The sequence below is a fragment of the Crocodylus porosus genome, unplaced genomic scaffold (genome assembly GCF_001723895.1).
Source record: "Crocodylus porosus isolate Cpor-Errol unplaced genomic scaffold, CroPor_comp1, whole genome shotgun sequence".
Lineage (NCBI taxonomy): Eukaryota > Metazoa > Chordata > Crocodylia > Crocodylidae > Crocodylus > Crocodylus porosus.
Window position 1 is genome coordinate 11,593,480 of NW_017728906.1, and position 25,818 is coordinate 11,619,297.

At 40.2% G+C, this 25,818-nt stretch overlaps 1 protein-coding gene across 1 annotated transcript in view; it reads right to left on the reverse strand.

The window, feature by feature from the left end:
• DCAF6 (DDB1 and CUL4 associated factor 6) overlaps positions 1-25,818 on the reverse strand; it is a gene marked incomplete at its 5' end in the record, with an annotated part of 140,301 nt that overhangs the window by 71,880 nt on the left and 42,603 nt on the right. The window contains 5 exons of the mRNA XM_019557099.1: positions 926-1,019; positions 8,102-8,316; positions 9,817-9,952; positions 11,089-11,202; positions 18,076-18,261. Coding sequence (XP_019412644.1) covers positions 926-1,019; positions 8,102-8,316; positions 9,817-9,952; positions 11,089-11,202; positions 18,076-18,261 — 745 coding nt within the window. The remainder of the gene's footprint in view (positions 1-925; positions 1,020-8,101; positions 8,317-9,816; positions 9,953-11,088; positions 11,203-18,075; positions 18,262-25,818) is intronic.

Consider the following 25,818-nt stretch of genomic DNA (forward strand, 5'->3'; position numbering starts at 1 on the left):
AAAGTAGCATAAGAACACAGAAGGAAAAACAAGAGCACACGTCTGACCTATCAAACCCAGGAAGAGGAAAGAAAGGGGGAAAAATGAAAAAAAAAAAAAAAATATGGCCAGATTTCAGGGAACTAGTCCAGCTATTTTTCAAGTCTTTTCCACATTAGATCATTGCTGACTGAAGAAAGATAAGTTTAAACTGTGTTACAATAAAAGTAGCATAAGAACACAGAAGGAAAAACAAGAAACAAGATAAGAGGATATGTGAAAAAAAATAAAACTAAAAAAAAAATGAATGTGATTTATGGGTTTTAGGATTATTGGTAAAAGTATTGTACAAACACAAAGAAAGGAAGTAGGAATGGCAGTTGAAGCAGAGAATATCTGAGAAATTAACTCCCAGAGCACATGTATAAATGCCCAGTGATTCTCCCAGTGGAAACATAATGCTTGTGTGCACCCTGAGTAATACTTTACAGAGGCAGGAATTCAAGTTAGTTTTAAACAACTTAATCATGGTTACCCTACCGATTTGACCCAGCATCTCCTGATTTTACCGTTATAAAAGTATTTCCTCTTCTACCCTTACCAGTACTTAAGGCATGATCTACATTATGAAAATTCACAGAGATGAAGCTACGTTAATATAATACAACAAATACTTGGGTACCACTTACATATGCCTCAATTTGTAGCCCTCATGTTAGGGTAAATACAGGGTTGAAACAATACCAGTGAGAATGGCCTTAACATACACAATGATCTCAAAATTGCTATGTTCAATACATTGTCAATTCAATGCGTCAAACTATGAATAATATATTCTAAAATTAGACACAACTCTTAAAAACTCAGGGTAATTTTTATCTTAACTATATGTACATTTCAGGAATACTAACAAAAGAAACCCAACCCTCCTCTCCCCACACATTACCATCCCTTTCGCGTTCACTCTCAGGCCTTGCTCTTGGTCCTGTATCTGACCAATCACCTCTTAATCGTAGTCGTTTAACAGGAGGCTGCCGCAACTAGAATAATAAAGATAAGGGACATTACCCAAACACAAAATTTATTACTCAGTTCTTCTCTTTTATATATGTAAGTAAGTACTGAATGATAACCTGTGCATACAAATAAAATAACACTACTAGGAAAAACACAATTTGACAACAAAAAGTCAAATATTTCCAAAAATACATAACATATACATTAAGCACAACATTATATTCAGACATTAAGGTTCACTTTAGCCATACAAAGGTACAAAAATTCCAAGCTAAGTTCTGTGTGCAACTGAGTCTTTGTTCTTTGTGTACAGATTTTCTTTTTACCATAATTTACATAGTCGTAACTTTAATACATTTATCAAAGTGTGCATATTACATAGGAAGTTGGGCCTACATTCTGAAGCAGGGTAACTCTATTCAGCAGCTTTCCATTGTACCAGACTAGAAATTCAAGGCAACTTCCATTTTTACTCTAATTGGAATTTCTAATTAAATGTGAAATTAGTAAGCATAGTAACTCTTGCATAGGGAGCTGTCAGTGGGTGCAGGGGTGTGGCTCTTGCTACTATACGCCCCCCAGGAGGGCTGTGGGCTAAGGATCTGCCCGGCTCTTCCTGGGGGTGGGGAGAGGGGGGGTGCCCCTGGATCAGTGCACAGGACGAGAGCAGGTTGCTACATGCCCCAAGCACAGGGAAGAGCCTGGTGCTGCCGCTGGACCCAAGCTCTTCCTGGTGCTCATGGCAGGTGGCAGCCTGGTCTTGCTTCAGCCTGCTGCCACTGCACACTTGGGCCAGTGGCTGCACCGGGCTCTTCCCAGTACTCAGGATGGGCAGCAGCACTGGGAGGGTGGGGGAGGACCTGACCCGAAACCCAGAGCCTCCTGGGATCAGAGCTGGGAGCCCTGTGGCCTCGAGCAGTGGCTCCAGCTCCACGGGTGGGTGCTGAGCACCTAGGTGCAGCCCCCTGACATTGGGAGTGGGGCTGGGCTCTCCCGCCTGCCCCCCTCTCCTCTCTGGGCAGGGCTCAGGGCTTGCAGCTACCAGTGCGCGGCACAGGGCCGCAACTGGAGCCACTGGGGTGCAGGTGGGACCCACCTGCCCTGGGAGTGATTCCTGTGGCCCATCTGCCCCATCGGGGTCAGAGCCAGGAGCCCTGTGCCCCCAGGCAGCAGCTCCACCTCATGGGTCCATGCTGAGTGGCCAGGTGCAGCGCCTGCCACAGGGAGCAGGGCGGGCTCTCCTGCATGCCCCACCTGGCAGGGCTTGGAGCAGGGTGAAGCCGCCAGGGTGCAGGTGGGACCTGCCTACCCACCAGCCCTGGGAGCAATTCCCATGATCTGGCCTGCGCTGCCCAGGGTCAGAGATGGGAACTCCACACCCCCAGGCAGTGGCTCCATCCACCCTCCCCTGGCCCCTGCACAGCCACCACCACCCCCTTGCCCCCTGCTCTGCATGTGGCAGATGTCACTGCCGCCACATCCGGCTGAAAACCTGTCCCTCAGGTAACCAGCACAGAGGCACTTTTAGCTTACCGGCACCACCCATTTTTCAGTTCAAATCCCTGTTAACCAGCACAAGTGGGGAATGGACCATTCCCCACTCATGCTGGTTAATAGGGATTTGAACTGAAAAAAAGGTGTAAAACAGTGAAAACCGAATTACTTTAAAAAACCAACCAACCAACCAACCAAAAAAAAATCAGGGAATTTATCAGTGAAAGTCCAGTAAAAACTGAGAATGTGGAACACTATGAATAAGGGTCTAGACAACTCAAAGAGGCAGCTGGTAGATTTTACAGGCAGATCATGAGGCCAGCTGCCATTTTTGAGGGTTTATCATGGCCAGGCCTCCCCCACCTGTGACTGGCCAAGGGGCTCTGGCGGTTCTGCTCCCCACCACTGACAGACAGCCCTGTGCAAATCATCTGACCACCCCACCCCCCACTTGGTGGAGAGGGGCAGAGCCGCATGACAGGCAGCTCTCAGCCAATCAGCAGCAAGGGTCAGGGTTAGGGGAGTGACAGCCATTTTGCCTGGTCACCCTTCATGCCAGCAACCTCCCACCGCCGCTACATAGCTAGGAAGACTGCTGGCTTCCACTGGGGAGCCAGTAATTAATTTTTAGTACATTCATACCCGCCCCCCAAGGATTTTGTGGAGAACACCTGATTTGCAATTTCTGCAAAATCCACACAATCATGACTTTGACAGTTCCCTACTGATGAAGTGACCTTGTGCTAGCTAGCTAGCTGCACTTTGGTTAGTTTATAAGGTGTAAATGTGCCCTGCTTTCTACTATAAACTGCTGCTACATGGCTGTCTACTAAGTCAGCTTTCGGAGAAGAACCTCACATAGCAAGAAAAATTAACAATATAGCAGCATCTTGCAGGATGGCATGCTGTACATATGAACTTTTCCAAACCAAGTCACATAGTGCATGTAATCTTTTGAACAAGATGAAGGTTGAAGCAGATAGAGAAGGATGACCCAGAGAGCATCTTCACCAGTGAATTTCTGGGTCTTTTTGAAGGAAAAAAAAGAAAAGAAAAAACCTATCCCAAAAGAAAGGTTTAGAAAAAAAGAAAAAAGCTTAAAACAAGGGAAAAAAACCTTTACTTGCCAGGAATTTGAAGTCTTTAAGAAGTCTGTCAAAAAAATAAAGAGGCATAATAAACTATTCTTTAACTAGCTAAATTTCATCGTCTGGCTTTCAATGGATAAGTTAGAAGCAATTAAAAAAGGCTACGGCTAAGTACAAGCAGTTAATAGTCTCAAGGCTGAATCAATTCAACCTTTGCAGGTTAGTTTAAGCTGCATGCACTGAACTGATAGCAAGTGAACAGACATTCACTGTTGATTCCAGAAATGCAACCATATGCCTGCAGTGCCCAAGGCCAGAAGGTGGGGGATGCTCGAGCACACCTCCCTGCTTGGCTGGAGCAGACTGCTTGGGCCAAGGCTAGCCTGCCCACTGTGCAAGGGCTGGGGGGGCTTGCAGGAGAGGTGCAAAGCATCCAGGGATCCTGGGGGACTGTGAGTTAACTTTAATCTGGAGGGAACCTGGGAAAGAAGTTCAATAAACCAACTTATCTAAATCATTTAAGTCTGATACTACATCCATCCAGCTTTATCTTAAACCAGTTTTGGCTATTTTGAAAGTATTTTATGTGCGCTGAACTTCTGTGGTCTTACAGACTGTACTGGTTTCCAATCACTTATACTGGTTTGAGTGTAACTTCTGTCCCTAGCCTATCTGATGAAGTTGTCTAGGTGAGATGGATTCTAGTCTGCAGCTTTGGTGGGTTACACTTTGCGGGGTCTCAGCAAGGGTAGGTTTTACTGTAAATACTGCTTGTATGTAGTTCTTTATGCCATTTTCACCTCAGGGGCAGATGACAGCACACCCAGAGACTGTACCCCTTGATTGGTTCCCCATAGCAACGTTTTGTTGTATTGGGTGAGTGCTGTCCCCAGGTTAAGACTATAGTTTTGCAACTGTTGCAAGTGGGACTGACTGAGCCCAAGACGAGTGAACAAAGCTCTGAAACAGCTGGGGGGACAGAAGGTCCCACGGCAGGCAGGAAGAGAAAGTCTAAGGGAGGACAGAGGGAATTGGAATGGCAAAATGAAGACGGTTTGTTCTGAAGCAGTGTCTGCTGTACTTCTTGGGACATCTTTAAAAGAAATGAAAATTCCCTCCTTCCCATGAGCTGACCAAAAAAAAATGGAGCCTGCAGTGAACCCACACTGGGGCTGGCTGTGGGGGGGTGGGGTCCTCTCAGGAGAGGAAGACTGAATAAAGCTGCTTCTTGCAGAAGTCTGGAAGAAAGATTTTTCCCTTCCCTCCAAAAAGGGGCAGGTTGATCTTTATTTTTCATGATATGTTACTCTTCAGCATTCTGTGCAAACCAAGCTGGTGATGGTGTCCAATATCATAACCCACCATTACAAATAGGTCTAAAACAGATCTTACGATGACAGGTTGAGAGCCATGGGACTCTTTAGCCTGGAAAAGCGTAGGCTCAGGGGTGATCTGATGGCCACCTATAAGTTTATCGGGGTGACCACCAGGATCTGGGGGAACGTCTGTTCACCAGAGCGCCCCAAGGGATGACGAGGTTGAATGGTCACAAACTCCTGCAAGACCGCTTCAGGCTGGACATAAGGAAGAATTTCTTTACTGTCCGAGCCCCCAAGGTCTGGAACAGTCTGCCAGCGGAGGTGATGCAAGCACCTACATTGAACACCTTCAAGAGTAAATTGGATGCTTATCTTGCTGGGATCCTATGACCCCAGCTGACTTCCTGCCCTTTGGGCAGGGGGCTGGACTCAGTGATCTCCCGAGGTCCCTTCCAGCCCTGATGTCTATGAAATCTATGAAATTTTACATTTCAGTTGGCAGTCAGACATAGTAAATTAAAATGGCAGGAAAATTTAACTCCCTTGTTAGAGCCTTGAGGTTGACTCTTCTGTTATGGGTTAAGATACACTGACAGAATAGCCTGGGGAACTTGCAGTGGTACCTGGCTATGCTGAACCATTATTGCAAATAAATATAGAATGTCTAGGGCTTTTAATTTGGCATCTTTGTGTAAGATAGTACAAAATAATTTAGAAAACGTTAGATGAATAAATCTAATTGAGTTTTGTAACTATATGATAAAGTTAGAAATAACAGCATTTAAAAATCTTAAGTAGCTTCATTATTTACCCTAAATTAGCAAGTGTTACTGTATAAACCACATAATGGTATTTATGAAAAATGTTTTCCTTAAATTCTTAATGTAGCCTTATGTGCAATAATTTGTGAAAAATGCTTTGCCCAATACAGTAATGGTGAGTGTGTAGCATGTATTGCCCATTAGTCACCTTTAAGACATGTTGATTAATAATGAATGTTCTTAAAAGCCTGGACAGAAAAGGTCACTGATTATTAATATAATACTGACAATGAAAAATGTTTTAAACCAAAAAATTCTTACTGAATTAAAATACTTTAAAGTTTTTGTAACCTACCGCATACATAATGCTGAATTTATGAAAGAAACATATTTGAACATTTCATAATTATAAGGTTGTACAAAGCTTGTAAATTATAAGAAACAAACATGATTTCTCTTTTTTGTCTCAGGTATATGGCAAACAAAAAACTAAGTCATATTTGTTCTTCAAACAATCTTATTTGAAAAGACATATCAATGAGTTTCTAAAAACATGTCTGTTGATCCTGCTTGTTGCTATTTCTGTCTTGAGAGAAACATTCTGTTATTACACATGGCTGCTTCTAAACCTAGAGTAGAATTTCAGATTAGCAAACTGTTCCAGAGCATTTAGCAATTCCCAGCAAAGTAAAACTTTTGCCAATGCTGCATGTAAGGACAACTGGCCTTAATGGGAAACTATTCAAAATTCCAGCACCGTGGAACAAACTTCACACCACGCAGAGGATCAGTGCAACCAGAATGTAATTTGTTAATTAAATAAAATGTAAGTCTTTTGTTCTATTTTACTGTAAACAGTATTTATCACAAATCCAATCCTAAACATATCTATGTGAGGCCCAAGGCATCTGGAAACAATTTCTACATTAACGAGCAGGTGAACAACTATTCAGGGGAACTCTTCATACCCATATTTGCCCTGGATGTCCAGAGTTGACTACAGGGCAAGATAAAATAGAAAGGACAAGCAAACATGAATACTGTTACATACATTAAGGTGTAATTAGTAGACTTAAATGCAGGCAAGCATGGCTTCAACCCAATATTAAAGCTCGTCTTCCCTTTTTTCAATGTTTGACTGTATTGGTAGCCAATTAAAACCCTTAATTCAGGAGGTTCTGTTCTATTTGACAGAACTAGGCTCTTTAATCAAAAAAAAAATCTGTCGCATTTTACCTTTTTTTTTTTTGTTAAGTGTTCTCCTCTGACTAGATTACAGAACTATAGTGACAAAGCAAGGCAGTTCAAGCATTTTCATTCAAGCACCTTGTTTTTGTAAGACTTGTATTTTATTTAAAACCTTGGATTAAGGTAATGGCTTCAGTTCTCTAAGATTTTGTTGAGCTATACAAATTGAACCATTCACACAGAGAACTGACATTGACGGTCTCATGTCTGCACAATCTATGCAATGGTGCACAGCCTTGTGTTTCCAGGGCTCTCCCACATAACTCCTATTTCAGTAACACTGCCAGTATCTGTATCTCCAAACAGTCCACACTATTCTTCTCTTTTGTTCCTCTCAAGTGGCAGAGCCACAGGTAAAATATGTTTTTAAAACCATACATCTATAAGGCTTAACTATTTTCACTGAAATTAGAAACCTGAAAAGTTTGCCCAGAAGTCCTAAACACTGGGTTTTATGGGTACACAGGGAGTTTCTTCAGTTTTCTGAAATGTTGTTGGGTCTTATAGGTTGAATTGTATACGTTGAGGAGCACTGACATTGGTGACCTGATGCCCGCACAACCTACAGAAACCATAGTGATGACTACGAACTACCAACAGGTAGAAATGAAACCTAGGTAGGGACCGCAAATCCTTAAGTAAAGTACAGTATCCAAAATCCAGGGCCGGCTCTGACAACAGCCCAGGACATTTCTAAAAACATGTACACATTTGTAGTTTGTAACAGGTACCAAAATGACAGGTTTTAGAGGAATATGCACCAGTTATGCAAGCACCACCTCCTATCTAAAGTGTCTTGACTCTGCTATGGAGGGACTAGTACTGTCCCCATTCTAACTTTGACTTTTGATGAAAATGTCAACACAGGTGACTAGCTAGTATTAATTGTGCTTTTTTGCAACATGAACTGTGGGAATTGCACTGAAATCCTCAATTCATTTTCCATAACTTACTGAAAAGTCACCAGGTGGTAAAACAGGATTTGGACAATAAGTGAACTATTCTCCATCTGAGCTATCAAGCACAATGTAACTTAGCAAGTTCTCTCACAAAAAAGAAACCTCCAAAGTATTACCTACATTTTCCAGCTTCTTAGATCTTGGAAAATAATAGGTTAAATTCTTCTCTGTTGTCAAGGCACATGAAGTAAAAATAGTGCAACAGGTATAAACAGTTCATTCTACTGAATACTCACCTCTTCTCTTCTCTCTTCAGCAGAAGGAACTTTAAGTTCTCTTGCTGTGTCATCCTTGGGATCAAATAAGTATATGTAATCTGAAGAATAGCTAACAAGGATCTCCTGACCATCATCACTGTAGCATAAAGATGTTACCCTGCAGGATTTGTTATTAAGGTGTGGAGGAACAAAACGTGCAACCATTCCAACTGTGCCCCGGCCAGCATAATTACCTAAATAGTAAAAGCAAAAGAACATGAACTTATTTTGACACATTTTCAATTAGCAAATGCACTGTTTAACAAGCAAAGTCTGAATTATAGCTAGGGAAGTGCCAGACATTTTATAGTGTCCACATTTTGCTAAATATGAAATAATTCACTCAAATATAAGATGAACTCCAATAATCAATTATATTCTATATATGGGAAAAGTTATAAATGTTACAATTTTCCAGGTACAGAATCTAAGCATTGGAGGGCTGTCTTGACCCCACCCCCAAAACTGCTACAGCAGGGAAAGCAGTGGCGGGAGGCCCCCTTGGTTCCTACCCTGCCCACTTATTCCCCTCCTGCAGGCTTCCTGCCCCCTCTGCCCATCCCCACCCACTTACCATCCCTTCTCCCCCCAATCTCTGCCCCTTCCCCCACAGCACATGGAAGCTCAGCCCTCACCTTACCATGCAGCAGTATTGGTGCTAATGTTTGGCCAGGCAGGCAATGCAGCAGTGCTGGCACTGGTGATTGGCTGTGCAAGGGAAGGTGTTTCCATGTGCTCCCTGCCCAAGAAGAAACCCCAGCCCCAGCAGAGCCAAGCTGCGCCTGACAGTGAGGGGAAGGAAAGGGGGTGGGTAGGGAGACAGAAGCTGCAGAGAGGAAGTAGAGAGCAGGCAAGAGACTGCTGTGGGTCTGACCATTTCAACCCAGCTCATGACCAGAGTTGGAACTGCAGCAGCTACCTGCTCCCCTGCTCCGCTTCATGTGCAAATGTAAGACAAGGGGCTTTTTTCCACATGCTGAATAGGAAGAAGGAGGGTTGTTTTATATTGTAGTCAATACAATAGATCATTTAATCTACCATCTTACCTTAGACACTGTGTAATAACTTTAGACAAAAAATGGTATGAAATGAAAACTACTGGAAGAATAAATACTTTCTACAAGATTCTACAGAACTCATGAGATCCCTTTGTGTAAAAGACAATAATGGATTAAAGACATCCAAAGCTGGGCTGAAACAGCTGCACCCTATCTGTACTTTACTGAGCTCTCTAGTTTAGTACAGGTATGAGCACCACAGGATCTACAAGTGCAGACATACAATGCTGCAGCTTCATAGATCTATGTAGAAATTACATAAATCAAGATGGAGTGTTGCCTGCTGAAATCATTAGGTGGCTGCACGTTCCCAAATAAGGCTAAAAGACACTAAAACTCCACGGTGCTGCACTAAACCTTCAGAAGCTCTTTGGCTACCCAAGGAGAGTTTCTTTGCAGACTTCAAGTAATCTTTCAAATCCTTTCCCTGCAGGATGTAATAATTACTTTCTTGGTGCCCTAACATAGGATTTATTATTGCAAGAAAGCTTACATAATACAGAAAAACTATAAAAAAGCCAGCTTTAAAAAAAAACTACAGCAACCCAAATGGTTGAATGTTGGGGGGGGGAAGGGACAGCTAACTACCTCTACCTAATGTTAGAAAAGGTTACTAATTTAATGTGCATTTCCTACCTGTTGCTCTCGTGCCAAGCATTCGCCGATCATATATTCTTACTGAGCTATCAGAGCAGCCCACAGCAAGGTAATATGGTATTGGCGGACAGATGGCTACAGAAGTGGCAGCACGCCGGCAATTTATTAAAATATCCTGGAATAAAACAACAAAAAAAAGGGCATTTAATATCCCCATAACATGTGAAGTATAATTCTACCCAAAAATTTCTAGAGAAGGGGCTGCAAGATTGCTGCAAAAAGCAAGATCTGGCCATGGAAAGACAGATGGCAAGAACATGCTACAAGGGAAGAGCAGAGGATGAAAATGATCAGAGAGCAAAACAGTATGAAATCACCTTCAACCCAACAATGGAAGGTAGGGAGCTCTAGCAGTGCAGAAATACAAACTGTTCTATTCACATTTTCTTGTAAAGGACAGACCAGGAGGTGGACAGCAAGAACCACAAAACAGACAGGGCCTAGCCAAGCTAATTTAAAAGGCTTAGAATAGATTTGATTTATGGACAGATAATTGGATAGTAGACTTTCTTATAGTAACAATAATGTAACAAGCTTAGGGACCACAAATAGCTAAAACCTAAAAAGATATGCTGTGAAGAATACAGACGAGAAGAGGGAGAGAAATAAACAGTACAATGTGCATAATACATGTTCTGAGATCAGTTTGTCTTGTTCTGGAACACAAACACTATGGACGAAATTAATACTTTCTAGGGTGCTACACCTCCAATTAAGGTGGTCTTATATATTCACTACTCCACTCTTTTTCTATGTTATCACAGTAAGACAGAGACTGATCAATAATTTAAGATTTCAGCAGTTTTCACTAGAAACTCAAGTTTCAGCACCACTCCTATACTCCACAAAAATCGTAATATCCTCAAAATTGGTGAGTTTAGAGGCAGAATTTTTCAACCAAGCCTGAAGTAAACTGAATCAGGTTTGATATGCCATAATATCTTTAAAAACTGCAGAGATAGAATGCACTGCATTTGAAAGCTTGTCTAAGTCTACCATGCAGTTGGCCCAATAAAAGGTATCACCCACAAAAATCCTTGCCACTTGCACATCTCCCAGACCATCACAGATGCATCACAGATACACCTGCACCACCAAAACTAACTTCTGTTACTATGTGATTCAGTCAGCTCATTAGGAGACTTTACAATCTAAAATACAGCTTACATGATTTTGCTAGGGTTCACATTCTGAATGTTCAGAATGTGGTCACATATTTTGGTCACTGCTATTAGAACATGTGTTTCTTACATCTTTGCAATCTTCTTTTGTGCAACTTGTCTTGATCCGAGTATCAAACCACCTTACAGTGCCATCCTCACCACAAGAGAGGAAAGTATAGGGATCATTTGGTACTGTCATAATCTGCAATTAAAAAAATAAAACCAGAAACATTATTTTTTCTTGAAACAATATAAAGTTTATTTCCAAGTTTTCAGTATTTGTGAGCAAGAATAAGCACTGATTCTTAGCTGTGCTGAAGATTTCCATGAAAATAATCAAGAGTAAATGAAATATTGCATTTTCAGCAGTGTTTTAATTATATTTTTTTAAAAATCCAGCTAAACAACACTTTCCATTTTCATTTGATAGGCGAGTTGCACATAATTTTCAATTAAATAATTACCATTTTAACTATAAAAAGTCAAGTGCAGTTTATTTTCTATTATGCAACAAGCTGACATTTTAATAATCAAAACACCTAGTAATGCAGAAACGTCCACACTATTATGTTAAGTCAGTTACATTAAATGGCACTGCTCCTCCAATCCGAGTCGGTATTTTCCTTTCAAAATAATCCCCCTTTGAACAGTAACAAAGGGAGGTCTATATTTAATCCTCACCCTTCAAAATAATTAATTATTACTCTCTGCACTTTTCTTTAATAGTAGCATTACACCATTTTTTGATCACAGAATTACTATAATTTTCTAAGAATCTGGTAATGACAGTAGCATTTTTACTTACATATATATTTTTTCTTGCAGTATGTCTCAAGATACTAAATTTACACTTTTTCTACAGTTTCCAAAGCCTAGAACTGCTATTAAATTCACTAGATTCTTTCCATATCTTTGTTGTACTCCAGTACCCTAACTATAAGGTTTTCAAATGCCTTTAACAAATAGCTACCACTTCATAACAAATCAGGCATATCAGAATCTACCTTTTAGCCTAGCGAAAAGAGCAGCTACTGCAAATTACTGAATTCAGACTGGCAATCCTGCTTTGACCAAAGTCAGTGGAAAAAATCACTTATGGCCACAGCTGGCAACCGTTTCAAGCTGCAGGCAAGAATACCTGAAAGCAGGTTAGGTGGCTTTTTCTGCAACCACTCTGGGCCAGGCAGCTGAACTGCAGATTAGAGGCAGATGTGGGAAGGGAGAGAGAAAGCTGCAACAGTATGAACACAGGTGTCTGGACCCAGCCCAGCTCCCTATTGGCTGGAAGCTGCATCTGTTCCCAAACCAAGGGGAGGGGAGGGCACAGCTAGAAGATGCCTGGTACCAGCGCACCTCCTCACTGTTGAGACTCGGCATAGACGCATGCAAAGTCCTCAGGCTGTACAGTCTGGGATCCAGTGGCTATGGGCCAGATCTGACCCATGGGTCATATGTTGCTGAGCCTCATCCTATGGGGTTAACGCCCTAAATGAACAACAGGCAAAAGCAATAATAATGCAGCAAAAATACACTATGTGCATTTATTTCGACAGCTATGATTTTGTTTTCATTATTTTATAATATTGCAATTTGTAGGTACCAATACTTTGAGGTTACACACATACACACACACACACACTGCACTTTTTAATATAAACATCACTAGCTCTGATACCCTGTGACTACCTCTATAAACATGACCCTCAACATTGGTAATTGAAAGTTGGTGCACTGACCCTGTTATTTTTCAATTCTAAATTAAAAAAAGATTTACTGATAAAAAAATGGAACACAAAAGGTAAGAATCATCTTTATAAGCACATTCTCTCTTTCTAAAACAGAATTAATGTGAATAGCAGCGAAGTCAAGTACCTGAGAGTGACTAAGTCATCATTTTTTAAATTCCCTGACATAACTACAAATACTCCCAGGACCCCTATTGTGAATCTCTCTCTCTCTCTCCCCCCTACTGTTTTTATCATATTCCATAACTCCCTTCTCCCTCACATTGTCTCACAAAAAAATTATACTCCTTGCGAATTCATTGAGCTGCCTTATTTTTATTTGGTGTAAGTCATGATCTGAAATTACTACAAGCTTCATAATGTGAGCTCAAGGCCAGTTAAAATCTAGCTGGCCATCTAATTTAGGACTACTAACAGAGGCCAAATTATGTAAGCTTTTGTTATTTAAAGAATCCAGTGAGTCAAATTCTATATTTAATATGAGGAGGTAGTTAAATACAGTTGAAAAACAGTCAAGCAGCTTTAACACATTTTCTCCCCACAGTCAAAAATGTGTTTAAGCAATATTAAGTTTCTAACAAACTTACAATACATGAATTCAACGTAATGAAATTCTTCGTTCCACTGTACTACCGCCAACTTACCCTGCTTTGCTTTCATATTTCAGGAATCTAAAAAAAAAAAAAATCAACTCTCGCTGTACCATGCAACAAGATGTGTTTCAACACTTGAGTACAACTGACAAGTTAGTTGAAACTTGCATCATTCAGATACGTATGTGCTGATTAATTCTTCCTACTATACAGATGTACCTAAATAATAATTCATGATGGAAAAAATTCATGGTGTTCAGAGTATTTTTTTTTTATAGGATCCATACTACTTAACCAAAATATTGTGAACATGATCCTCAGTGAGAGTGAAAAAGGAATACTACTCATTCGCTCCTTAAGACAGTCATCCTCTAACTTTTCAAACTTGAGGCACCCCTCAAAAATATGTCAGCTCTTAAATTTTCACTCATTTTTGACCATAGAAAAATAATAGAACAATTTGGTTGCAAAGAGCTTAAAAAGACCACAGGGGGGCATGTCCAGATGAGCATGCATGTGCTTCTTGCCCCATCTCAAACCCCTTTGAGACAGGTCAAGAGGCACACGTAGGAATGATAAAACATTCCCTGCGCTGCAAGTTTGCAGTATGGGGACAAAATCAGACATATCCAGGGGTCCAAAAAAACTGCTCCTGGGGGAGAGACTATCTGATTTCTGGCCAGAGCATCTCCGTGGTGCTTCTACTGCCCCGGCGCTGTCAAAAGTAAGTTACAGACATGGGGTGGGGGTTATGGGTATGGGTGGAAGTGAGTGGGTGTGAGGAGTGGCAGGGGGGTGTTGCGAGTGGTGGGGGATGTGGGGGAGTGTCAGGGGCAGTTGGGGGCTATGGGGACTGGAGGGGGTTGTCAAGGGCGTATGTCCCCAGGTGTGCAGGGCTAGAGACATAGTAGCCCATGCGGTGCTGCAGGGGGGTGGGGCCGGAGCAGCTATGGTGAAGCTGGCAGAGGGCAGCAGGGCCCAGCCCAGCCCGGTGCGGCTCGCTAGTTTGGCTTTGCATTAGAGCTCCTGGAGCCACGGGACCCGCTCTGGTGCAAAGCCAGACTAGCGAGCCACACCGGACTGGGCCAGGTCCCACCGTGCGCCACCTCCCTGCAGGCACAGTGGGGCAGGCAGCACTGCTGCCGGAAGCAGGACGGCACAGTGCACAGGGACAGTGCACCCAGTCAGCCGGGTCCTGTCAGCCCTGGAGCCGCTCATGTTGCCCGGGCCGGCCAGCCCCATAGGGCCACAGGACCCGACTGGGCTCAGCACGTGGTTCCCAGGAGTTGGCAGCAGTGGGCTCAGAGCGCCCCACAGCCACTGTTGCCACGGAGGTAATTTATGGGCCCGGCGCAGGGGGGCTGTGGCCCTCCAGGGGGCAGCTGGGACCCTGTGGGGGGAGGGCTGCACCCTGTGGGGGCCAAGGGACCCACCCCTCCTGAGAGCAGCCCCACAAAGTCCCCCACACCCACATTCCCCCCAGCAACTGCCCCACACCTACCCACGTGCAAACCCACATCCCTCCACACAGAGACCCACCTCCCCCCACACTCCTTCCTACCCATTTCCTGCAAACACCACATCCCCCCACCATCATGTGTGAAGAAAACCAAAAGCACACATCAAGACATACAGGTATTTAGAATGTATCTTATCATGATGACAGAGACACTGGTAGACTTCCAACCTGCTTTAACATTTTAAATATACCACTACTCACTCACACATATATAGATATAGATATATATCTCTATCTCTATCTCAATATGGGGGGGGGAGGGTAATGTGCCCAACAGGTCAGCATTTTTTAATACTATAGATGGCACCCTGGTTGAAAATCATTTTCTTAACAAATGGCTAGCATAATCACATAATGAAGATATAAATTTCAAAATCAAAGACTCCAGAAACACATCAGACTTAAAAACCCCAGCGTACTAGAAAACCAGAACTCAAGAAAGACAGCTAGACCTACAATACTGCCTGGTGAAGTTTTTGTGCTATTGAATGAGGTACTTGAAGCAGATTTGGAGTCTTTTGCTAATTGATACAGGATGATATTTATTAGGCTGGTTCAGTTTTCCAGCAGAATCATCTCTGCCATATTTATAAGTCATTCTTCAAACTGTTTTCTTCCAACACTTTCTGCAACCCACAATTTCTCTGATCACTGGCTGAATGTGGTGCTGAATTGCTTCTGCACCTGTAACTACATGCCTACAAATATACATCCAAGGGTAACTACATGCCTACAAATATACATCCCTGCCCTAGATTTCTTAGTTTAGTGTGCTTGACCATCCTTTTTTCTCCTAGAATATTCTTCAACCATCTTGTTCTCTCTTGCAAAGAAAAAAAACCCAGCCTTTTCTATATAGAAAAATTACATTATCCAATAACGCTCATGAGTTAACAAAATAGACATACAGCATTATTACTGCTAACATCCTCTACCATGGGAGAATCAGGACCTGGTATTACGATATGCATCCTATAGCTCAGTAGTAAATTGTATTATTCAGGAGATGCAACATTTAGTAACTGCTGTTTCAATCATCAGATAGTCTTATTAAAAAAAGAAGTTGCAACAACAGGTTATACTATCCTCTGGCATACAATGGAGTGAAATTAGGATAAAAAACCTCATGCTATTCAGTCAGGGGCTAGATAAAAAAGCCACAAACATCTTATAGCAAATATGCTGAGATTCGATGCAGTTTAAGAAGAGTAAGTCCTTATCTCTCTCAATCAAAAGATGAATGTTGCTCAAGGGAAACAATACCTTCTGGGTTAAAATAAAAGTACACCTTTAAAAAAATAAACCATAAATAAGAAGAGATCTAGAATGATCTTTAGCAAATCCAACAAACAGTATCTAAACTATAGATCTGAAGCAGCATCCAGAGACAAAGGATGTGTACATATAAAATGAGCTCCTTAGGTGGCCCTGCATCCCCCTTAAGGAATCATTATTCTGTGGCTAGCAACTGTCCCTGACACATCCTTTAACTGGATATAGACATACTCTGTTAAGGATTTTTTTTTTTTAACCACATAACAAGAAATTAATTCTGAGAGCTCTTTAGACATGTTCCTTTACAACGTACACAAATGAAACATATTAACATTAAAAAAAAACAAAGGAAATGGAAATTGCATGATTCTTCTGTCTACTCTATATGAAAAGCAATGGACTTATCAAAACTTACGTTAGAAATTCAGAGCTAGATCATTCACATAATTATTTGAAAATAAAATACAGATTAGCAACCCCAAGATGAAAATTACATTTTCAACAATCTTTGTAAAACATAGCATATGGACTATGTCACTAATGATGCTGATACATGTTACACTTAAGACATAATTAACTGATTAATCACACCTTAAGTAGTAACCTGGCCACACATTCATTCCATGAATAGTGTGATAAAACAAGGAATATGACAAAGTTATTGAAGAAAATATGTATAATAACTTTGTTGCTGATTTCCATCACACCTTTGACTGAACATGTGGCCAGTGCTCCTGTGTGCATGGCTGCATCACATGGCAAGAAGCATGATTGTTGGGATCACACATTAGACCCCATACCACCCTTTTTTAACTTCTACCAGTGGCCCAGGGCACAAAAGAAGCAATCTGTCTAGTGAACTGTGAGACTCCTAGTTTAATGCACTTTTGAATTCACCCACTAGCTTTCCCACTGAGTTATAAATAACCTTAACAGTCAGGCTTACTTTCTTTATGTAATAAATAACAGTGGATATTTTCTCACATGCCCCCAGATAAGACATACCTGTGGGTTTGGGAAGTCAGAATGAAGAAAAAAAAGTTTTTCTAATCATTGCTGAATGTTGGCTGCACGGGATCCTAATTGCAGCTGGAGCTGTGGAAGGGTTAACCCTGAAGGCTAAACTTGTTCCCCTCCCTCCCTGGCAAAGGGGAAGCCTGGCAGCCATCTTGAAGCATTGTCTCAATGCTTCTGTTCCAGCAAAGAAAAATCAGCTTTCCCATTTTAAGACATGCACCCTAAGTTTAGAGGGCTGATTTTTGGAGAAGGGTGTATGTGGTATGCAGGTAAATAGGGTATTACTAAGGCATACTGAAGATTATTTCTACACACAAGAATTTCACTAAGAAATTCTCAACGTCTGTAAAGGCAGACAATAACTTCAAGCTAAAAAATGTAAAAAAAAGTTAGGAAATTTTTGGTAAAGATTATGTTTATGAGAAAAGGCTTAGAAGTCCGGAAATTTAAAGTTTTGAAAAATAAGTACGAGTCTGCCCTCTTATTCCACTGACAGCATAAACCTACCATAGATTACCCTCCTCTGTGCCAGACCACCTACAGCTCAATGAAAAGTTTGTATTTCCCTCTTCCTTAACAAAGAAAACAAATCATTTGAGGCCTTGATACTGAGGTGAGATCCCTTATACAGTACAAGCGTATGCATACTGCTAGATATTTCACTTTGCAGGAAAAGCAGCCTTAATGACACCAATACATATCTTCTGAGACTCCTTCATTAAGGTAACATATTTCAGTACTAAAGCAAATACCATGAACAACCTTTGAAAGCTACAAGCAAAGGAAAATTAGTATATATAACAGTGAAACATAGAAATAAAGCTATCATTGTCTGACTGAAATCTTGGCTAGTACCCACACCAAACTTCTATTCTCCAAATATTAAAGAGACCTTGAACTTTCAAGCAGAAGTGATATTACAGTACCTCATAGGTAGTTCCATAGTGGCACGTATACTGGCACTGCCTGTTGGTCTCGGCATCTTGCTCAACGTTAGTATAAAAAATTACTCCATCTCCAGAACAGGACACAATCTGTTTGTCATTGGTGCATGGTAAGAATTTTGCACTAAAAATATTAGCTCTGTGTCCTGAGCGGATGGTTGTTAAAACCTAGAAATCAAAGAAGAGAGGCTTGTATTAGGCTAATATTTTCAAAGCAAATAGTAATGCATGGAAAAAAAACAAAACTTTTAATTTATAATCCCATGATACAGTGCCAGGAGTACTAGTAATATACGTAGCTTGCTACCCACAGAACTCTGCAAGGAAATAATGGATATACAGATATAGGCAATGTTTTGCAAAATGGCCTGAAAAATTGGACTTGGAGGACCATTGCACAAATATATTTTGTGAAAGAACTAGGATTCATATTTCTAGAAATCCGATGCCAGAACATGAATCGGCAGCCATTATAAGAAGTGATAATGAATCATTAGACAGCAATTGTGGCAGATAAGAGACATGAAAAAGAGGAAAAAGAGTGACAAAACGAAGTCATTGACCACAAAAAAATCCAGCATGAGCATACTTTAACTGAAAGGATGATCAGCGCAGTACATTTTAAAAGTATAAAGGTTACTAAGCCTCCCTGAATACAGATAAACTAATGATTTTATTCAAATTATTTATCACTGGATAGTTCACAAAGGGGGCAGTTAAATAGTGTGTTCATTCTAAAGACTACAAATCCTCATCCTTAGCTAGATGCAGAGTCCTGGAATGGAGTAAGTTTTTAATGGTGCTTCTGTTCTCTTTGAAGAAACTCTTCCTATTTCCAGGTTTCTCTTCTTACACTTTAACACTCCAACTTAAACCCTGCTTATTGATGCACTGTGGACAGTCTTTTAAAATAAGAACACAAAGTCTGTTCCATCAAATTCCCACAAGACAATTCCCCTCCACCTCATTCCATTCACAACTTTTATTTTCCCACTCCCTCCAACAGGCAGGCACATCCCATAGATCCTAGTGGTACTCTGCTCCCATTGCAGGGTTTGAGCTGGAAACAATGGAAAAGAAACAGATTCACTCTACAGGGAACAGCAGCAGCTTCCTGTATTATGGTTCCTTAGCACTTCTCATTGCAAAAAAGAAAAAAAGTAAGACTTTTTGGAGAGCTATAATTGTGCACTAGAATTTAAGCCAACTGCCTTTCAGCCAGCTAGCAGCAAAGCAAGGCCTAACACAGTCTATGTAAGAAAAGGGCCTGGGGGGTAAGGAATTTCTCTACATCAACTTCCTTGAAATCTCCTATTACTGAAGTTCCAAAAGCTGTAGCACACACTAAATGTTAATGCAGGCAAGGAAAAGACTTGTCACTAACACTACCAGCACACAACAGAGGAATTAAGAAAGATGCCTATGCAGTGACAGAAAAAGTTAAGAAGCTTTGATGCTAATTTTGAAACAGCGGTTGAATTGAGGTGATGATGCAGACAAGCGATAAGAAAAGTCAGGATGACTTTCTGGGACAGCTGAGGAATGCATTAGCTATTATCAGTTCTTGAGGTGGTATCTTATGAAGACTCCAGTATCTAAGAGTTAAGTACCCCTTAGCAGCCTGTCCATGCAAAACTGACATCACGGATCTCTCTCGGAGCTTGGATAATGATATCACATACATTTAGAACAAGAATAAACTTGAATGGGATGGAGTGGGGAATCAGTTATATCTCTGTTGACTCAAGGGAGGGAGGTGAAACAATAATTGGGCTGTCATTCTGCCATCAGTCTCAAGCACATTTCTTAATGGTAAACAGAAGAAAATAACAGGTGGAAGAGACAGCATTACAGCTAACAGGTTAATATTATTTCTTATTTTGCCATAATTAATTAGAATGATCTTTTAATGTATGAAGTTAAAATACCCAGAACACACTAAGATACAAAACGATATTTAGACAAAGTTTTAGTACACTGAAGTAGTTAAGAAACACAAATAGTAAATATGTTAAAAATGACTAGGCAGAGAAGCTACTGTGGATAACAAAAAGGAAAATCTTTATCTTTTTAAACTCCCATATGTCTGTAAACTGCCTAGCATACTGTGCATCACTACCACCTACATTATGATTTGGAACTAGAGAAGAATCCCCTCCCTTTCCACACTTTAGTTTGACACTTCTGCATGTACAAAGTTTAAAGGAAAGAAGTAGTATTCATTTTGTACTCTTTGGCATTACCTGCAACACCTAGGTTCCTTAGTATATTTTTTATCCACTGCCTGAATTAGTGTGGCAACAAGTCTTTTTAACTGGGCAAATTAGCAGCATCTGTATAGGAAGTTAACTAACATTATTTCTTCCTAGTCCAGGGTCAGAGATGAAGCTTGTTTCACTCAGCCAGTGGAGCTTCTGGAGGGGCCAAGAATTCAGCAGCAGGATGAGCAGGGACAGGGCCCACTACCATGTTTGGAGGCCTATTAAAAACATGCATCGGCAGTGGGGGGTAGCAAGCAATGGTTACATTAAACCCCTGCATCCAACCATTGCTGCCCTGCTGCTGCCTGGTCCAGTCCAACTTCTTATGCCGTAGCTATCTCCCATATAAAAATTATTTTAGGTTAAACACTGATCTGTAAAACAGTTTGGCTGCCAAAAGGCAGGAGACTAGGCTTTAACTATACTAGGCAAATTACGTATTTAATGCAGAAATCAACAGGTAGAAAATATTTTTTCCAAAACTGAATTCTTTTATCGTGTCATTTTGATGTAAGCACTTCAACATTACTAGCCTGCACTTGTTTTCACTAGAACAAATTTTATACCTATTTACTTAAAAGAGTATCCACTTATTGTTCATTGAGGAAAGTTCAGTCTCATCCTCTCAGTTATACATTAGTTATCTGCATTAGTAGTAATCTAGATCAGGTAACACTAGCAGAGAAGATGCAGTGGCAGGGACTTCAGCATAGGAGACCCTAGGTATGTACTGGTTTGTCCACAACTAAATTCAAGCCAGAGTCAATTGATTTAAATCAAGTCAGTGTAAATCACCAATTTAAATCAGCAAGCCAAGAGCCCAATTTAAATAACTGATTTTTACCAACTTTCTCTGCGAGTGAGAGTATGAGAAATATACAGTTTAACATATCTGGATTGTTAGAAATGCTACATTTTATTATGCTATAAGATAGTGAAATACCTATTTCTTATTCACTAAATTAACTTTTGCTGCATTAAGATAGCAACTTGTATTTAATTAGTTCAATCACAGATGAGTCTATGAATTCCATTTCATCAACCTCCTGGATACTAAAAATCATGGACATTGGAATATACATATTGGATTTATGACACATTATAACCTGCCTGCCATCTGACTCCCCAGGTACCCCTCCACTATTCATCCCCCTTCACTCCCCCCAGCCAGCCTGTCTCTCACCCACTGACTCCTCAATCTACATCTTGACTGCCTGTCTTGTATGCACACCAACCCCACCTCTGGCTTCTTTACTTTTCATTCCAACCAGGAAGAGCACACACCAACTGCAAAAACTTCCTCAGCCTGACAAAGGGTTTTTGAACGTGAAAGCTTGCTTTAAAATGTTTTTTCCAACTATTTAACTTGATCTAATAAAAGGTATAAGATTCACACAAAGAACCTTGTCTGCCTATTTCCTTAGACCAACACGGCTACAACCGACACCACTTATTTAATTAAACACACAAAACCAACACTTCAGATTTATTAAACAACCTATAAAAATAAATCAAAACATGGGGCACATTCACCACTGATTTATTAAACGCTAGTATTAACTATTATACTATTATAAGTATGACCTGTGGTTAGTGGATTAAACCAATTTATTTTAGATTACCCTGGGGAAAATTTTCTAAAATGCCCATGTGAAAGTTCTTTGAGCTTAAGCACCCACTTGACTAATGTGCTTTAAAATGAAAGTGTTTTTTTTTCTTTTTTCTTTTACCTAGGATGTTTTGAAAATGTGTCCCCCCTTTCAAGTTTTTAGAACTCATAAATCTCATCCTTCTTCCCCTTTTTATTAATATGCTGGAAGTGAAAAACAAGCTTTCCTGCTTTTTCAATTCCCAATCAATTTCTCAGCTTTGAATGAACCAGTCCAAATGAAGAAAACATTCTTTCTGCACCTGCAGAAGAAGCTACTTCTGGTAAAAGCTGATTTAGCACTTTAGCAAACTCTGGTTCCAGGTGCTTTGCACCAGTTCACCGGTGTGACTTTAAAACATCCTCAGCAAGCATACTCCTTGAATGGTTCCTCTCTAGCCCTGAAATTTATTATAGATGAGTGATGGGCAATTAGTATGGGGTGGCATAGGTGCCAAGACGAACAGTTAGCAGTCCAGAGGTTTCAGGTTTGAGGCTATAGCAGAAGAGCTTACAGCACAGTCCTGTCAGATTCCAACAAATCTGAGAATTCTGCTAAATACCTTGTCATACAAGGACACGAAAAAGGTAGTAGAGCCCGTATCATACCAACATTTTCCTCTTAAGCCATTAGTTATCTACCCTGGTAATTTGTGTTAAGAATACTGGTAAGAAAATGAGGTGGAGTAAGTGCTTGATCCATCTACTTCCTTACTACCTGCAATTCAATTTTGCTGTTGGGTATTTCTTGCTTTAATGTTTATTGACATTCTTTCCAAATTTCAACAGCATCAGCAGTACAACAGCAATCTTTCTGTAGTTTGTTCAAGGTTATGGAAATAGGTTTTGGTGTATTCAGCATATCTTCTACATTTCTCTTCAGTCCAATGTTGATTACTCCAGCTGTGATACTTTCATTAGCTTAGTCATGACTTTCTTCACAGACAGTCATCAGAATAGGCCAGTTCTTAATAAATAGCTCAAAGTGATCAACCAATGAATTCCGTTATATATCTTGGGGGAGAATTAGCGTGGATCCCCCAGCTCTCTTCAGTAAAGCTAAAGCAAGCTGGTTGTTACGGAAAGGTTTTGCAATTTCAACAGCATTTTCCTTATTCCTGGAGTAGTTAATTTTAGACCAAAATGTACATCAACTGAGCACTGCACACATATGTTTTAAGTTTCAGGTTTGATTTATTATCTTCTTCTAAATTTCTTATCATCTTTCCTACATTTAGTGTCATCTGTGAGCTACATCACTTGAATTTTTGTTCACAGTACGCACGTCTACATGAGACACCTAATGCGCAGAAGATAAATTCTACTGCGCATTAGCACAACAGGCAAAGCCCCTGCTAATGCACAGTACATTTAATCTAATACACGGTAGTGTCACAAAAAAAAAGTTCATCTGTGCTAATACGGAGTAGTGCTGAGTATGGTGCACTAAGTTAGTACCTGTAATGACAGGTACTAACTTAATGCACCATAATTACAGTTGCATTAATGAACGTGTAGACAAACCCACTTTATTCTAGCTTTTACTGCTGCTTCTTTTATGTCTTCTGCAGTATGGGCCTTTCCTGATGTATCAATTGTCTGCAAGATCAACAATCATGTCTTCTGTTGTCATACAAGTACATATTACTGGATCATTGTGTATATTACTCTATCCATCAAGACTCAAATTAACACTTTTCCCTTCGATGTTTTTTGCACACTTCAATCTCTCCCTCATACAATGTATCCAGATGCCTTCCAGCAGTATCTGTTCTGCTGGGTGGAGTGTAACCTGGTCATAATTACTAAACCATGTCAGTGAAATGTTTGTTCTGAACAAGATGAAAGGGAGTATTTGCTGAATAAATGAACAGAGCACTCTTTTTTTTATCTATGTTGTCTTGCTGGACTTTTCCAGTCTTGATTATGAAACTCATCTACAGTTTCACTTGATAACGAAGAAAGTTTATTTTTGGATACACATAATTTACTGTCTGAGGTATGTTTAGTTACAGTATTGTTGGTAGTACCAGTAGGTGATTCTGAAGTTGCAGGCATTGCAGATCATGCATGTTCATAACTTCTTACGTCTGACCTGGACCCTGAAACAAAATGTTTAAAAAGTGACTCATGCTGAGTATTACTCAGTGCATTACAATAAAAGGATTGTAAATGAAAGATCCCTTCTACAGTAGATGTTTTTTAACCAGTGTTTAAATTATAATTTTTTCCAAACCCAGTTCTATAGGGAAAATATTCAATAAATCATAAAAGGTCCTATTTAAATCCTTTTCTTTGTCAATATACAATAGCTTGAAAAAATACATTATTATTTTAAATTAATAAATTCTTATTAAAACTTTATTCTGCACAGGATAACTTTACCTAGGGATTGTATGTTTGCTTATACTGATCAATAAACCTCATTTCAGACGTGCAGGGGTAATATTAAAAGTGTATAATGGACTAATACTCCCACAAACTAGCATGTCCATTAGATTTGGAACAGAAACATTTTGAAATCTGTAATCCACCCAAAATAAATTAACATTATTGTTAAATTTATAATTTACTAGCATTGCAAAATAGGATACCCAATCCATAAGAATGGTTCAAAAAATAGTAAGTTTACTAACCAATTGATCCAGATGGCTGAGACACGTCCCAATCACCATTTTCAAGTTCACTGCCTTCTGAGAAGCATTTTTCATAATGTTTCTTCATTTGAGCTACCAGGCCTTGCATCTCTTTATTGCACTATTTACACTTGCCATGTGTTCCCCTTTCTTCCAGTGGCATAGGAGTTTCTTGAAAATATTCCCAAATAGGGCTTTTTTGTAACCTACAGCCATGGTAGTTTTTTCCTCCATTTTCCAGGTGTTGAAATCCAAACTAGTCCATGCTCCATGGAATGCTGTTCCTTTTCCTTGTCTTGGTGTTGGCTCTTTCTGTTGCACACACTGTTCCTTACTCTCCTCCCTCTCCTTATTCCGCACAAGAAATTAATAGCAAACCAAGACTCTTTTTTCTCCCTGTGATATAACCCATCATACCCTTCACCCACCCCTGCTAGCAATCCATGATTTCTGCTATTGTAACCCCCTGCCCTGCAGTACTTTAGTTTAGAGCCATGGATAGAGCACTTGAGAAGTTAGTGTTTACATTTCTGTACACATGCAAAGGGACCAAGAAAGGCCATTTAAGTGAAGTACCTAGAAACATTCCAAAGAAAGGGGCTGGTTCATGCTGAACAGATGGTTGTTTTTCCATGAGTTGGAGAATAACCTTCTAATATGGGTGTAGAATCATAAATATTCACAATTTGAAAACTGAGCTAATCAGAGCTCAGATAGAGAGAACAAAACGGGTGTTTGATACCCTGTTCAAATAGGTGGGCCCAGCAGATAATCTTGATCAAGAAGTACATATGATAGTGTCTACTGGAGTCAGAGGCCAGGTTCCAATATCTGTGATGATTTTGCTGATCCTTTGCATCCAGTAATATAAATTCTGAATCCCTCATTTAGATGTTTTCCCCCTCATTTTATGTAGAATAAAAGCAGTCCAACACAGAGCTTTTGGTAAAGGCTCAATGACTGAACATATTTTAGTTGAAATTTTGTTACTAGATTATACTTGATCTGAGCCTTCAGGAGGCTGAGATGTGAATAGATATATATATCTAGAGAGAGAGAAAAGCAAATATATACCTTAGCCTATGCTATATTAAATTCAAAGTTCATTTTAAACTGATTTATTTCTAAAAAGGAAAGCTTAATTATAATTTAAATCTAAATTAAAAAAAAAAAAAAAAAA